Source organism: Sabethes cyaneus, chromosome 3, assembly GCF_943734655.1.
Source record: "Sabethes cyaneus chromosome 3, idSabCyanKW18_F2, whole genome shotgun sequence".
Lineage (NCBI taxonomy): Eukaryota > Metazoa > Arthropoda > Insecta > Diptera > Culicidae > Sabethes > Sabethes cyaneus.
Window position 1 is genome coordinate 239,310,646 of NC_071355.1, and position 16,190 is coordinate 239,326,835.

The following is a 16,190-nucleotide window of genomic DNA, read 5'->3' on the forward strand; positions in this document are numbered from 1 at the left end:
TGACATTGACAATAATTACCTTCCGAAAAGATACTGTCAACATGACGATGATAGGGTTTGGTGCCATTTTAAAAGTTCTTTGTATCGGCATTGATTCACAACCGGTTCAAGTTCACAGTGGCACTGAATTTTACATATATTTTTTAACATATCTACTGGCGATGAATAGAAATAAATACCAGTTCTGGGTTCAGTATTTTCGAAAAACATGAAAACATTAAAACGTCCCATGCAGCTGATCATTTGTAGACCAGTGTATTTATTATTGAATGATTATTGCATGCAAGGTACCGTGCAATATTTGCGGTGCTTGCGTTGGTGAAGGGTGATACGATGGTAATTACTGCAGTAAACAAATCAATCTCAATTTTCGTTTGACTCGAAAAAAATCAATTCAATAATATAGCCCTATCACCTACAGCATTTAAAACAATGTATAAATATAAATAAAATGTATTAATATATTCCATGTATTTTCACCTTCAGTGTTGTTCCATCTGCGTCGCATGTTTTATATAATAATTCTAGGAAACAGATACTGAACACATCGTTACTATTCTCGTACCCCTCGGACTGTCAACAACCTGAAAAGTGCTAGCTAAGTGGTGTTCAATTTTTATACCTGATCGATCAATCAGTGACTCCTTATATATTCTTTTTCCCTAAACGATCAATTCTCTTTTATTTTATAAAAGCTAAAATTAACAATCAAACATTATATTTAGTTGACCATTATTTGTCGAATATGCACGAAATTAACTGTTCGATTATCGACATTATCGGACACCACTAGCTTATTGTCATCGAAAACATAACGTCACCGCGGTTTGACAGTTAATAAAAGTACCGAAGTGATGTGATGTAGTTGCGGGTACATATACGTTTTTCTTGGATTTTCTTCTCCGTCGAAAGGAAAAAAGAGACGATCGGAAGTGATGAAGCAATCGAAATTAATTTCCTTCTACTATTTCTGTTCCTGCTTTGGTTTGCTGGCGCTGGCCTTCCCAGAGCAGGGCAAATGGGACTTCATGCTGTCGCAGGTAAGTTTTCGGAAAAGAAGTTAGTGTTAATACTCGGTAGCACTACTACAACACATCAGCAAATTAATATTGAACCGAACGCTCTGGCTTGAGTCAACATACACGCATTTATTTATGTTTGGCCTCTGCAGTACCGGTTAATGATCATCAGCACTTCAACTAGCTAATGGCAAGGTGAGCTGGAACTTTTCGCTCACACCGGATTGAGGAGGCTTTTGTTTGTGCGGTGACTCACGTCAGAGTTTTTCTTTTATCAAATATGTTGGGTGATGTGATAGCTTTGATTAATCGATATTGTTTTCGTTACCTTAACAGGATGGTCGATATATGCCGATACCGAAGTCGGTCTTCGAAGGATTCAAAATCTATACGCAGAGTGAGTATGATTTGTGGTTTGGATTTCTGCAGCACCAGAGTACAGCCTTTTATTCGTATTTCAGTTAACTGCGAACCGGAAGATTCTCAACAGGACTCTATTTCTGTGACAATATCTTGGGATTTGCTTGAGCTGAAATGCTGGGAGGAATATGTTCAAAATGTAAGGCACTTTTTCAAAATATCTTATAAAATGATTTCAAACTTTGCAATAAACCTTCTAGTCATATAATCCGCAGTACGAGGCATTTTTCGCTTCGCCGAACCAGTCGAAGATCAGTGCCGGGCCGTACGAGGAACGTTGCGTTCGGGGAGGTCACATCAGTTTGCCGGAACTGAAACTGAAGGAACCCAGCGTGAAATCGAAGGAAGCCGCTGTGAAGTCGAAGGAACCAACCGAACAAGAAAGCAAGAGCGGTAAATCTCGACGGGAAACGGTACGTTACGACTAATGAATACATTTTAATTCTTAGTAATTTTCACGTGGTTCCTTCTTTCTGCAGGGAATAATTCAACCGAAACCGATATTCACGATTACGAAGGATGGATTATACATTTTTATATTGAAGATTGATTCCTTTGAAAAGTTTGTCGCTAATGTTCACGTGGAAATGAAAAGCGATCGAGGCTACTTGTCCGCAGTGGATTGGCCTCTACTACCGGTAAGTTAATTTGCTAAAGTTGACCCTTCTTTTTCGGCTTGGTTCAGGCGGCCAGCCAAAAACAATTTAATGACTACCTACAACGACAAGAGCTGACAGATAAGAATTATTCTAGCGACCATTTTGCTTTGACTTCAATAATCAAAGCAATTACCTACCTATCCCAAAGGTAGGAAAATATTAGAAAATATCGGCTTTGATAGTAGTAAAATAGGTTATGATTGGCAGTTCGCACTTATAGGAAATCCTGTTCCAACCGTCAATGCATGCGTGATAGCAAAAGCACCTCTTCTTTTTTTTAACGCAAAACCTTGAACCTTGAATTCCTTATTTTTGCTAAAAATTTGGCACTTCTGGTCCAATCACTAATGTGCCTTTTTTTTCGAAGTAATCAACCGGTTAGCGCCAGACGCTGTCAAAATAAGAAGAGAACCATTACCTAGTCAGAGTTGTATTTACACATGCGGTGTCAACAAGACTGGCTGATAAGGTCATAGTCGGGCTGCTTCGATGGCGAAACGGGCGAAACGCATTCACCTAAAAGAATGACGCACGCATCCATACGTAGACTATTCTGAAAATTTTACTTTTCGTTTTTCAACTTCGTGATATTTTAGACAAAAAACCACTTTGATTTTAGACCATGTATTATGAAACATATGCAACTAATTCAACTTCATAAATATTTGAAAAAGTGTGGAAAAATTTCCAATGATTCGGCATTAGATGGAAGGTTCTAGATTTGGAAATTATAAATAGGAACATATGGTATCAGATACACGAATGTCGTGTATTCAAGATATTTGAATTGAGAAATTAATTGAGACATTATCGTTTTGTTTATGTTCGGAGAAAATCACATTTACGATTACATGACCCGAAGCAGTAAATTCATTCATATTTGTTGTTTCGGTTAATCTAATCATTTATTTGAAGATGGAATACGATAAGACACGTCGCAGAGGTATGTCTTGTGAAACAATAAAACCATTGCAAATAATTTCGAAAGTTTTGAAGTAGGACTACTTCTTTGATTTCTATATTGGGGAGCACTTTAGAAAAACGAAAAGGGAACATGTAACGAAAAGTGGTTATGGTTTGCACGCTTATAACTCAGTCATCCGTCAACAGATTCTAGAGATATTGGTATCAATCGATTGGAAATTTTTCAAAAAATCTATAACAATACAATAGATTCCATGTTTTCCAAACAAACGTTTAATAATTGAGAAAATTTTAGACGGATATTCATTATTTCATTATTTTCATGTTTTTGCCTTCCCACGCCAATGCTTCCCTAGCACAGATGACAGAAATATATACGAAATGAGCTATGGGTTAAGCTGACCTTTGATTGTATTTAATTTACGCTCTATAGAATCCGCTCGAAAATTGTTGAGCTTCAGTGGTTGCTGCTTGCTCGGAATAAGGCATCGAAGACATTCAAATTCACCAGGCAAGACGCCAACAAACCGAAGAAGCCACCGATTCGTCCGCCAGCGAACGATATGGTTTTTGCTGCTATCAATACCCAGTAAAATAAATGGATCCTCGCTGCAAGCCGTTAGAAGTAAATCGCCGCTAGCCACAATTGTGACGTTCCAAGGTTGGACACATTCGTGAAAAAGGTTTTGAAGTTAGCTGTCGAAAAGCTGGTCCAAACCAAAAGAACAGGCGATTCCGATTCGTTCAAGGTTGATAAAACGGACGAAAACAATTTATCTTTGCTAGCTGCTGCAAAGGCGGCTCCGATTAAAGCTGTACTAGTAAATATGCGAGGGTACCCCCGAACAAAAATCTACTAAGCCAACGAAAACCGTAGCAAAGGCACCGAAAGCCCCAGAGTCAAAGGAAGTCGTTCCAGCGGAGAAGGTGCCCGAAAAAAACTGCTGCCTAGATGTAAATTTCGTTGATTTGCATTACTAATATCTGGTAGAAAACAATCAGTTCTTTTAAGAACTACTGAATAAAAGTATACGAAGCAGTAAAATTGATTTTTCTCACATTTTAAAGTGATGTTGGCAGTTTAGTATGAGCGTTCGAAGTACGAACCCGTCAGAAATTACATGTTTAAACTGTATTAAGACAAACCTTCCGAAGAATATTTCTGTCTTCTTTTTCCTATCGCGTTTTGCGGCCTTTCCACTGATTTTCGGTGGCATGAAGACGATGTCGATGCTTCATATTAGGTTGCTGTGCAGAAACTGGTAGGAGCTCTTCATTAAGGAAGCACCGGACACCGGTTTTGTTCAAACAATGTATTGTACGGTTTCGTTGTACGTTGTACCGCCTTTCTTTCGTGTCTATGATTCTCTGCCCTACGTTGATCCGCCTTTGTTACAACTTGGTGCCGTTTGCTCTGGTACTGGTATATAATCAGAAGTAAGCAGGCGAACGGCATCATTTTCGCATTGACATCGGTACGGTACAGAGCAGACAGCAGAGAGTTGCGATTATATCTCCCTCACTGGACTCGGCAAACTGGTAAAACGCAGCGCAACGGCAGCAGCAGCAGCAGCAGCCGATCATTGTTTGGTGTAGACTGCGCAGAACGCGTTGGTACCGGAGCATCGATCTATTATCTGCTATATTAGAATATTTGGTTGCGGGAGCGGAAGAGCTTGAATTAATGGAAAATGCTCTGTCCGGTAACCATTGTCACCATTGCCCTGAGAGGTGTTGTTTTAAACATTCAAGCCATTCTGCTGGCCGGACAACCTCATAAATTACCACAACCCGTCCTTTTTAGGACGAACGAATTTGTTAATGAAGAGATGAAAATTTTCTGTATACTAAATTTCTTTAAATAAATTTCCAAATGTCGCTGATTCTTTAAATCATGAAGAATTTCTTCTGAATTGATCTATAAAACGTTAAATATGTGGTGACTCACCATGCGGTCTTCTAACTCATGACGTTGCTTTAATTTTATTTTTGCTAAAAATTTTTGCCTTCCCACGCCAATACTTCCCTAACACGGATGACAGAAATATATAGGAGAAGCACTATGGATTAAATTCCCTTTGTATCAAAGGGATCATAGTTTGATTGTATTTAATTAACGCTCTATAGAATCCGCTCGAAAATCGTTGAGCTTCAGCTGTTGCTACTTCCCCGGAATAAGGCAACGAAGACATCCAAATTCATTGAGCGAGACGCCAATAAACCGAAGAGTCAACGGATCCTCGTTGCAAGCCGTCTAGAAGTATATCGCCGCCAGCTACAATTGTGACGTTTCAAGGTTGGACACATTCGTGAAAAAGGCTTTGAAGTTAGTTTTCAACAAGAGAAAGCTGGTCCAAACAAAGAACTGGCGCTTCTGGTTCGTTCGCCTACCAAACTTGCTAGCGAGAAGCAAGAAGTCAATGAAGACCATAGCAAAGGCATCGAAAACTCCAAAGCTAAAAGAAGTTCTAACGGAGAATGCTGTTCGAAAAAAGCTGCTGCCAAGCAGTAAATTTCTTCGATTTGTATTATTAACAGCTGGTAGAAAATAATCAGTTCTTTTAAGAACTACTGAATAAGTATATGAAGCAGTTGAATTGATTTTGCGAACGACATCATTTTCGCGTTGTTTGGGTTACAAATAATAATGAGAGTTACGATTTTATCTCCATGTCCGGACGCGGCAAAGGTGGTAAAATTTGGCAGCAGCCGATTATTGTTTGGTGTGGAGTGGAAATTACGCCGACCGTGTTGGATTCAAAACATCGATGTATTTAAAACAAAGCTGCCAGACTGGTGCAGTATTTTGCTTACGAATGATTAAATTGAAACTTTCATTCTTTACTTTGCTTATTTATTATTTAGCTGCGAAAATAGTAAAACTTCTGCGACCTTACCATTTCCAGCACACCACAGACGACCTTCGTAGCGTAATGGCAAATTGCTGTAAATTACGGCATCACGAAACAAAATACAGATGCCAGCGGTCCAGTGCCAGTCCAGGCAGAATCGTAATCGTGTTCCCAACCTTCCTTAACAAAACAGCAGCGTGTCCATGATGTAGTCGAAAAAACAAATCGTATCACATACACATGTGTTTAAAGCTGCCTAGCGGAACCTGGGATGCCAGATTTTTGCAAAAAATAATCTGCATCTACCCGAAACTGTTCGAAATAATTCCCCAAATCTGCACCAACATGTATCACATGTAAGAACACAATTCTTTAATGCGCAACTTGAGTATCTATATATGAAATTCATACAAATATCACCGGCTTTAGCATTGGGAGACGAATTGCACTACATTCGTAGTCCTACTTCAAGCCTGCGTCCGTGCCACTAGGCATGGATCCTTGTACTTTTTGAATATTATAAGCCGCCAGCTGCAAGTAGAATGAATAAATGCGGAAGGTCAGGTTACAAATCATAGATCAAAACTACTTTAATTAATTCATCGTTGAGTCATTGAGCGTCAAGAATTTATATAATTCTGAGGAACAAATATTTTCTCAAATTTTGATAACAAATTGAAATATCCGGCCGGACAAATCAGGTTTTGTATAGACCTGTGCGCCGATGCGGCGGCGGTGTGCCTATTTTTTTACACCGATAAGACTTCATATTTCAAATTACTCCAAAACAAATATTCCAAACAATCTTTAGATCAACCATGACACTTTTTGGGATGACTTTTCGGCTTTGAGTCGCCTGACAGCAGCCAAAACAACGTTTTGCTTCCCACACTCGCCAAAAGGTCGGTGTATTAGAAGAAAAAGGTAATTCTAGCTGTCATCAAACGACTGCAAAGACAAAAAATCATCACAAAAATGTCACAACCAATATAAAGACTATTTGAAAGACCTGTCCCAGATCAATCCGAAATGTGATGTAAAAAATCCCCACGGCGACGCACGCCGCCGCCGGCGCCGTACTGGCGCACAGGTCTAGTTTTGTATCAGAAAATTTCTTAATTAAGCTCTAAACTAAAGACCAACTTTTACGCTTACCTGCTGTTCTGCACAGTCAAATGTTTGAAATCCTCTCATCCTCTGGCATTGGGATAAACCATTTTGATTGCAAAGACTATTTTCGTTTTTCTTTTTCGAAAATCAAACTTGTAATTTTCGTTTGGCTCATTTCATTTTTTAATTTTGTTGTGTGTCAATTAAGCTGTACTCTCTTCTATCGAACTTACAGACAGCTAGGTTTGAGGTATAAATTTGAACACAAAGAAACAAATCAAGATAGTATAGCATAGACAACCGTACACACCATAGGTGGCTGACATGATGTACCCGTAAGTACACCATACACCTGGCCGTGCCCTTACGATTGTAGAAATGGGTACGTTAGTTGAACACCTACTTTAAGAGGAGAGAAGAGCGCAAAAACTCACGCAATCTTCATAGGTGTTCATGTACCCAGTAATATACGATATGAACATAATCTATACCTATAAAAAAGGATTTCTGTCTGTCTGTCTGTCTATCTGTTTGTTTGTCTGTCTGTTTGTCTGTCTGTCTGTCCGTATGTTCCTTATAGAATCGAAAACTACTGAACCAATCGGCGTGAAAATCTGCATGTAGAGGTTTTAGGGGCCAGGAAAGGTTTTAGTGATGGTTAGAGACCCCTCCCCTCACTAAGAGGGGGGGCTCCCATACAAATGAAGCACAAATTTCTGCATAACTCGAGAACTAATCAAGCAAATAGAACAAAATTCGGCATGTGGGTGTTTTCGGTGACAAGAATTTATTCCATGGTAAATTGAGACCCCTCCCCTATTTATAAGGGGAATTATAACTCCTCTCCCTTTTAAGAGGGGGGCTTCCAGACAAATTTCCTCATAACTCGAGAACTAATCAAGCAAATGGAACCAAATTTGGCATGTGAAAGTTTTCGAGGACAGGAATATTTTCTATGGTGAATTAGAACCCCTTCCCACTTTAAGAGGGGGGCTCCTATACAAACGAAATACAAATTTCCTCATAACTCGAGAACTAATCACGCAAATGTTACCGAATTTGGCATGTGAAGGTTTTTGGAAGCAAGAATTTTTTCTATGGTGAATTAGGACCCCTCCTCACTTTAGGAGGGGGGGCTCCTTTACAAATGTAATACAAATTTTCTCATAACTCGAGAACTAATCAAGCAAATGGAACAAAATTTTACATGTGGGTGTTATTAGAGACAAAAATTTTTTATATGATGAATTGGGACCCCTCCCCACTTTAGGAAGGGGGGCTCCCGTACAAATGAAATACATATTTCCTCATAACTCGAGAAACAATCAAGCAAATGAAACCACATTTGGCATGTAAAAGTTTTCGAGGGCAAGAATATTTTCTATGGTGAATTAGAACCCCTCCCCACTTCAAGAGGAGGGGCTCCTATACAAACGAAATACAAATTTCCTCATAACTCTAGAACTAATCAAGCAAATGGAACCAAATTTGGCATGTGGGAGATTTTGGAGTCTTGAATTTATTTTACGATAGTTAGAGACCTCTCACCAATGTTGCTATTCATCGATAAAAGTACTGATTCGGTTCGAAACAAACTCAAAGGTGATTCCATAACGTCAAATTCTCTGGCAATGCTTTTCTAGCTGAGAATTATTTAATGAGAGTGAGAGAAAAGCGAATTACCACTCACTCTTTTTCATGCAATGATTTGATCGCTAGTGATGTTAATCAAAAACGAATACCTCGCATTTTACTCATCGCGATGAGTAGCTATGATTTATCAATTTTGGAAAACAGGCAAAAGCGCTATCGGATATTGAATTATACCGTCAAAAAAACTTGTACCTAACACTTATGTTGGTTTTTGGGTCTTTTAGTTCGACTATTAGCACCTGAGGTAGTTGGAATATACATTTTTGCGACAGAATACAAAAATGCCCTTCAAAACATTAACGTTATTCTACACCCAGAAGACTTTTAATCTCATAAAATTATTTTAACATGTTATTCATAATTTTTCTACATTCACGTTTAGTGCAGCATAAATCTTTTTTTCGTAACAATGACAAGCACCAGCAACGTTTGCAAATGTTTACAATATACAAGCGATTTTTCAGACTTGTTGGCAGGATCAAATTTTGAACAGTGGCCGACGATATTTTTATTATCAACCTTCATCGTTAGTCACACAAGAAGATGTATTATTTTTCATAGCTTCGAACCTTCTAGCCACCAAATAGTAATAATAATATTGCACCAGGTTTGCATTTCATTGAAATTAAATCTTGAAACCATTTTGTTTGTCCGTGTGCCGCTTGAAGTTACTGGTTGTGTATGGCGTCGCAAGTATATGTTGACGTTTGGCAAGTTACTAATTATTATATGTGGTACGAACATCGTTTTATTTTTGAACGAGCAATATTTTTTTTTGTAATTTGCCAAAAAATATGCTTGTTTACGTTTCATCGCAAAATACATTCTTGGTTGGATGACAGCAAGTAACGATGATTAGCGATGAGTGTGAGACAGAAATACCGAGCGAGTATTTGCGAGCGTAATACATTCATATTTTGCTCATCAGTTTTTGCGTCGGCGATTCATCGCGAGCAATCAGGATACGATCGAGTTGCCAGTTGATAAAATTCAAATCGCTGACGAGCAGGTGATGAGCCTTCATCGTGATGAGAATTTGCAACATTGCCTCTCACCCCTGTGGTAGGGGGATATGGACTCTCATACAAAATAAAACAGAAATTTTTGCGAAACTCAAAAATTAATCGAACTCGAGAAATTCGAGACTCTTCCATTAAACATTAGTCAATACAAGACCACAAAAACTATCTATAGTAACACTAGATCATCCAGGACGAGACGATCGCGAGTGTTGCCGGTGACCCGCCGTCGGAAGCGCCGCCCACTGGGGGGCTTGCAAAACTCGAGATTGTGACAAAGATCATCCGAGATTCATGCTTTATGTACAACACAGGTTAATTTGTGGCAATACGAAGTTTGTCGGGTCAGCTAGTATGAATATATAAGCGGAAAAGTACTATGAAATGGAGCATATATGGACAAAAATAGAACAATCTCACCAGTAATCCGTCGAATGAAATATAATTGCGTCACTTGAGTTTCCATCAGTGCATCTACTATCCAATAATTTTCGGATAATTTTTCAAAGATACCTATGTGACAATGAGAGATTCTCTTCGCGTCTCCTCTCTTTCGATTTTCATGGCTACATAAATGCATTAAAAAGAAAATTTCCAAGACAGTTAGTTAACTAGTGACTCAGGCAACCGATTCATGCAAAGCTGATATGTTAAAATGCATTAGTATCGCCGTTAAAAGCGGAAGAGAGGTGACACGAAAAGAATCTCTCATTGTCACATATGTCTATTTAAAAAATTACCCCAGAATTAATTTAATTTTTCCTGCTGATATCCATGTGTGTTATAAAAACTTGTCACGGCCAAAGTTTCACTGTACAGTAGGACCTGCTTGGTGAGCTAAAACAAAACAAATCATTAGAATAACATACTAGGCTTACCTGGCCGTGTGGTTCAGCCGCCTGCTCTAAATCGCAGTTTTGAAATCAGGCAGCCGGAAACCACGCACCATCAAAGTTCCTAGCTTAGCTACTCAATAGAGCATTACCGGGTGGAAGCGCTAGGTAGAGGTTTGAAATGGCAAGAGCTATACTGGTCGCTTTCTTGTTTGCCTTCCCCATTTCATATCCACCCAAAGAAACAAATCAAGATTGAGAAAAAAATGTAATCTACCTGTTGTTGCACAAAGCTCAGATGTTACATATAACGAAACTGCAGCCGCGTAGACCTAACAAGTCTGGCTAACTTTCAGCCAGCTCAAACTAGCAACTTTCCCTCGCAAGGTGGAGGCGAAACCGGTGAATGTGGAAACGTCAGTGACAGTATTCCTGGATTCGATTCTAATGTTCTAGTCTTTCCGGAACAATAAAGCTATGTTAAAACTGCATATCATCTCTTAGTTGATCTAAAATAAAACTTTTATGAAAGTTTCAACTTGTTATCCCTGCTGGAAAAAGTACAAGGGTCCATGCCTAGTAGCACGGAGGCAGGCTTGATGTAGGACTACGAATGTAGAGCAATTCGTTTCCCAATGCCAAAGCCGGTGATTTTTGTACGAATTTCATATAATAGATTCCCCAGTTGCGCAGTAACGGAAGGTTTACTCGCGCTGTTGTATTTTGTACAACGCCTGTGAATCGTTGACTTTATCTCAGTATATCTCGGGAATCCAGCAATAAATAAAATTACTGTTTTCAGTAAAGTTGATCCGCAGACAAAGATTTTTCAAATGGTGGAAAAAGTTCCATAAGTTTTCCACCAAGTGGCATTAGTATTCGAGTGAATTCTGTTACGTTTAAGCATGCCTATAAATCGGAGTTGGCGCGAGTAACGAAAGGTAAAGGATTGTGTTCTTACATGTGAGAAATTCATAATTTCAACTCTTCAGCTAATTTAAATGGTGGACCTGAAAAGGTCCGTTTGTTAATCTCGAATTCTAAAATTTCTGACTCGTGGTGTCCATTGTCTACTTTCGTCCATCAGATAGGTTATTGGTGTGTGGATTAATGGTGGGAATACTGTTTATCGGACACACGCTACTGGTAGGATCTGTAATCAAGATAGACTTTTATGTTTATGATGTTATGAGTCGCAAGCTAGCTGCTTGCCGATGTGTGTCCAATGAAAGCCGGTGATCGACTGATGACGCGCACCGAGGCAAAGGCAAACAATGTTTCAAAAACAACCTTTAAAAATATGCCACGGATGTGACTCGAAAACTGGCTGTCCGATGTGTCGCAACTCGCAAGCTAGCTGCTTGCCGATGTGTTATGATGTGTCGCCAACGCCAACGAAAGCCGCTGACCGAATGACGTGACGATCTGACGATGCGCAGTGAAAGGCATAGCAGCCAAAATCATATCGTTCGGTGGCGGATGAGTAATCCATTGGTTTGTTGGCGTCTCGTTTGGTGAATTTGGAAGTCTTCGTTGCCTTATCCGGAGAAGCAACAACAGTTGAAGCTCAATAATTTTCGATCGGATTGTATAGGGCGTAAATTAAATACAATCGTAAGGAAGATTAACCCATAGCTCAACTCGTATATATTTCTGTCATCCGTGCTAGGGAAGCACTGACGTGGGAAGGCAAAAAATGCAAATAATGAAATATTTAATATTCGACTCATATTTTCTCAATTATTAAACGTCTGTTAGGGAAACATGTAATCTACTGCGTTGTAATGGATTTTTTGAAAAATTTCTAATCGATTGATACTAATATCTCTAGAATCTATTAACGAATGACTGAGTTATAAGCGTGCAAACTATAACCACTTTTCGTTACATGTTCCCTTTTAGTTTTTCTAAAGTGCACCCCAAAATAGAAATCAAAGAAGTAGTCCTACTTCAAAAGTGTGGGGCTTCATGGGTTAACCTTCCACGAACGGTACACCGTTGGCGAGCTGCAGAAATATATGGCAATCCTTTTCAGGACCACTATACTTTTTGTTGAAGAATTATTGAATTTGATCAGAATATAACAAATGTCGATTGAACTAGAACTAGAGAGCGGGAGACTGTCCACACCAGAATTATATGCATGACTAAAATATGTTTCATTTTAGTTTTTCGGTTCGCTTTCATAGCTGCGAATCGCACGAGAGAATTTCTGTGCGACAGCAACTTTGTGCATGAAGAGCATCGTAGTAGTAATTCAAGCATGCTTAATTTTGGTTAGTAAAAAGATGAGTTTTGCGTTCAAAAAAGATTTTTTGCTATTCTTCTCGTTTGCAAGTAAGGCAAGTTTCGACGGTTTACTAGCCAGATATCAAATTGGTGTAGGTACAACCGGAACAACTAGCTCCGAGCAAGCAATCTTCGGTCTGTTGGATTGGACATTATTTCGGTTCGTTCATGCAGTCAGTGTACTCAGACGACCGTGCAGAATATGTATGGGGAAACTTAACCATCATCTTTTCGTTGAATTTCACTGTCTGGTGATTGTACAGGTGACACAGGTGAAGACAATTAAAATGAGGAAAACCGGTTCTGGCATCCCGAAACTAACAAATTTCTTTTGCGGTTTGTACAGTTTCGGCTGTTGGACAGTGTTCCGTTAAGGTGCGTTTAGATTGGCAATTTGTGGCATGCAACTTGTTTTAAACTGTTGCCCGATGTTTGAACGGGAAAAAATGTACTCTAACTTGCGATTAGAATGCCATTGACTTCGGAGCCTAGGATCCTCTAGCTGTGAAAGAGTAATAAGTAGATTTTTTTTGATGATAAATAGCGATTAATAACTAATGTTGTAGGCCTGTGTAGCATGCAATAAAATCGATGACAAAACAACTCATCTTTGCCTGGTAAATAGTAAATTAAATAAAATTACTGATGATCTGAGATGAGTATCATAGTATCATGCCATTTAAAAAAAACAGGATCCTGTCGGGTAGAGGATTTCAGAAATGTATAGATTGAGATTACATTTAAATTGAAGAAACTTCTATTGAATGCGTTTTCACATTCAATAGAAGTTTCTGTCTTGAGCAAAGAAACTAAAAATATGGCAATAGTCCATATAAAAGATCATACTGTAGCTGAGCTCATTGCATTAGCATGTGCAAGCTCATCATTGTGGATGGTTATGACTGATCGCCATCAATGTACAACCTTGGTTGGAAAAACCTTCTTACACTTGAATATTCTAGAGAAAAAAAATTCAGGTATTTGGTTTCCCCTGGTGCTTGGTAACAGGTTTTGGCTTACAGCTGCCCAAGGGGCATCGACTTATACTATACAGAACTATAAATTCAATTAATGTCCAGCTCTATGTGAAACTTATATCTTATGCAGGGTAGGTATATTATAAATCTGATCGGGGCACCAAACAAAAATTGCAACCATAATGACTTATTAAATAAAATAGTCAATCTCAAAATGATCTAAAATCAGTAGAACCTGTAATTGAGTGAGTAGTTCAAATATTTTTTTTCTTTTTACAGTTTTACGGTACCATGTGTCTGGTGTATGTGGTTCTCGGCATAATCTGGCTGACGGTGTCGTTCCTGCAGTGGCGCGATCTGCTACGGATTCAGTTCTGGATCGGTGGCGTCATTCTGTTGGGTATGCTGGAGAAGGCCATGTTTTACGAGGAATATCAGAACATCAACTCCACCGGAGTGTCGGTCAAAGGTATGGTTCTGTTTGCCGAGTGGGTTTCCTGCGGTAAGCGCACGCTGGCCCGGATGTTGGTTATAATCGTTTCGCTTGGGTTCGGAATTGTGAAGTAAGTTTTTTCGGTAAGTTTCTCGTGGAATTTTATGACGCAACATTGTTTTTTATTAGACCCCGTTTGGGACCGATGTTGCACCGTGTGGTCGGAACTGGAGCACTGTATCTAGTGCTGGCCTGCGTTGAAAGCTTCCTACGAATAATGCACACCAAAAACGACCAGCTGCTAGTGGCTAGCATTCCGTTAGCCGTGCTAGACTCAGCCATTTGTTGGTGGATTTTTACTTCCCTTGTTCAGACTACCAGAACGCTGCGGTTGCGAAGGTACTGCTCTTAACACTCAAATCACCCACTCGAATGTCAATAATATAAATTCTAACTTATAGAAACATGGTCAAACTATCGCTTTACCGACACTTCACCAACACACTGATCTTTGCCGTGTTGGCGTCGGTTCTGTTTATGCTGTACTCCATCAAATCGCACCGACTTACGGACTGTCTTTCGGAATGGAAGACACTGTGGGTGGATGATGCTTTCTGGCATGTTCTGTTCTCGACACTTTTGCTTGTTATCATGATTTTGTGGCGTCCAACCAACAACAACCAACGCTATGCTTTTACGCCTTTGCTGGACAACCCGGAGGATGAAGATGACGGTAAGTACCAAACCAGCAACCAAAGCAAATGAATCAGGTAAATAAATCCATCCACAGACGAGGAAGACCAGTTCGTTTCGGATGCGTACGGCGTTAAGATGCGGGGAACGCGCAGTGCGTCGCCGAAACCGAACGCCAAGAGTCCAACCACCGAGGAGGATGACCTCAAGTGGGTGGAGGAGAATATTCCGGCGGCGATTGCCGAGGCTGCCCTGCCGGTGCTCGATTCGGACGAGGAGATCGTCAACACCAAATTCGAGGTGTCGAAAATGCAATAAGCTGACGGGACTATAGTGGAGCGTATAGGGTGTAGCGTAGCGTGGATTGTTTAGAGCAAATGTGAACTTTCTTCCGCAGAGACTGCTAGACTGTTGGAGCGAAACTTCTCTTTTTATCCGTAGGTTTAGTGAATGGCTTTTAAACGATAGCAGACAAGATAGAACTCGCGCTAGTCACAGTATGGGAAGGCAAGTCTTTAAGTTTAAAGTTTTTTGTTTGTTTTGGTATTCCATTCCGTGCATCTCATTTCGTCAGATTAGCATTTTTCCTACCATTTTCCCTTTTTAAATATGTTATAGAAAGAACACTTCTTGCCGAAGCTGAGTGGAACCTAAGAGACGGTATTATTTTCCGGATGTTCCGAATGACAGAACTAGCTTTTCTGTACGATTCTGATTCACGGAATTATTCCTATCCATCTCAATTAGGATACTTGTAACTTAACGACAGTACGACTGGTTGGTATTAGCCTATATAGTGAAAATAGGATAATAATAACGATAGTAGAAATAAAAGTGCAAACCACTTTCTTTATGTACAAGAAATTGGTCTTGTACCGATGAATTTAAATTGGCGTACGCAGAACTATTGTATGCCGAAGAACCGGTTAACTTTATGACATACCTTACTGTTTAAACTTTTGAAGCAATTTATTTGAAATATATATGAATAGATCATAATTTCCTCTGTACATAGCAAATTGGATAAATTTATTTTTTTGTAAACTTGTAGCGATCAGTATAATTAAAGTAAATAAATGAACAAACGTACCAATAATTCTGGTCTTGTTTTCTTTCGAATCTATTCAAATATCCGTGCATCCCTTCGTTCGTTCGTTCATACTTACTCCACTTCTCGATTCGTTCAAACTCAATTATTCATACGAATTTAGGATACGACCATACCTACGACCGTAAATAGTTATAAATAAGTTATAAATTCAGTTGAATCAATGAGAAAATGTGAAATAAACAAAGTTAATCATCAACC

The 16,190-nt window shown here is 39.3% G+C and overlaps 1 protein-coding gene across 2 annotated transcripts; it reads left to right on the plus strand.

Annotated features, from left to right (window-relative positions):
* The first annotated feature begins 857 nt into the window (after window positions 1-857).
* Window positions 858-15,967, plus strand: LOC128742051 (transmembrane protein 87A). Of its 2 annotated transcripts, none has more exons than XM_053838243.1 (9): window positions 858-1,040; window positions 1,356-1,416; window positions 1,481-1,578; window positions 1,640-1,852; window positions 1,919-2,077; window positions 14,035-14,318; window positions 14,378-14,587; window positions 14,650-14,921; window positions 14,979-15,967. In XM_053838243.1, the coding sequence occupies exons 1-9, from the start codon at window positions 936-938 to the stop codon at window positions 15,197-15,199; spliced, it is 1,623 nt and encodes a 540-aa protein (XP_053694218.1). In that variant the 5' UTR covers window positions 858-935; the 3' UTR covers window positions 15,200-15,967. The 2 variants fall into 2 exon arrangements, with proteins under 2 accessions (XP_053694218.1, XP_053694219.1); XM_053838244.1 differs by having other exon boundaries at window positions 1,655-1,852.
* Window positions 15,968-16,190: the final 223 nt, after the last annotated feature.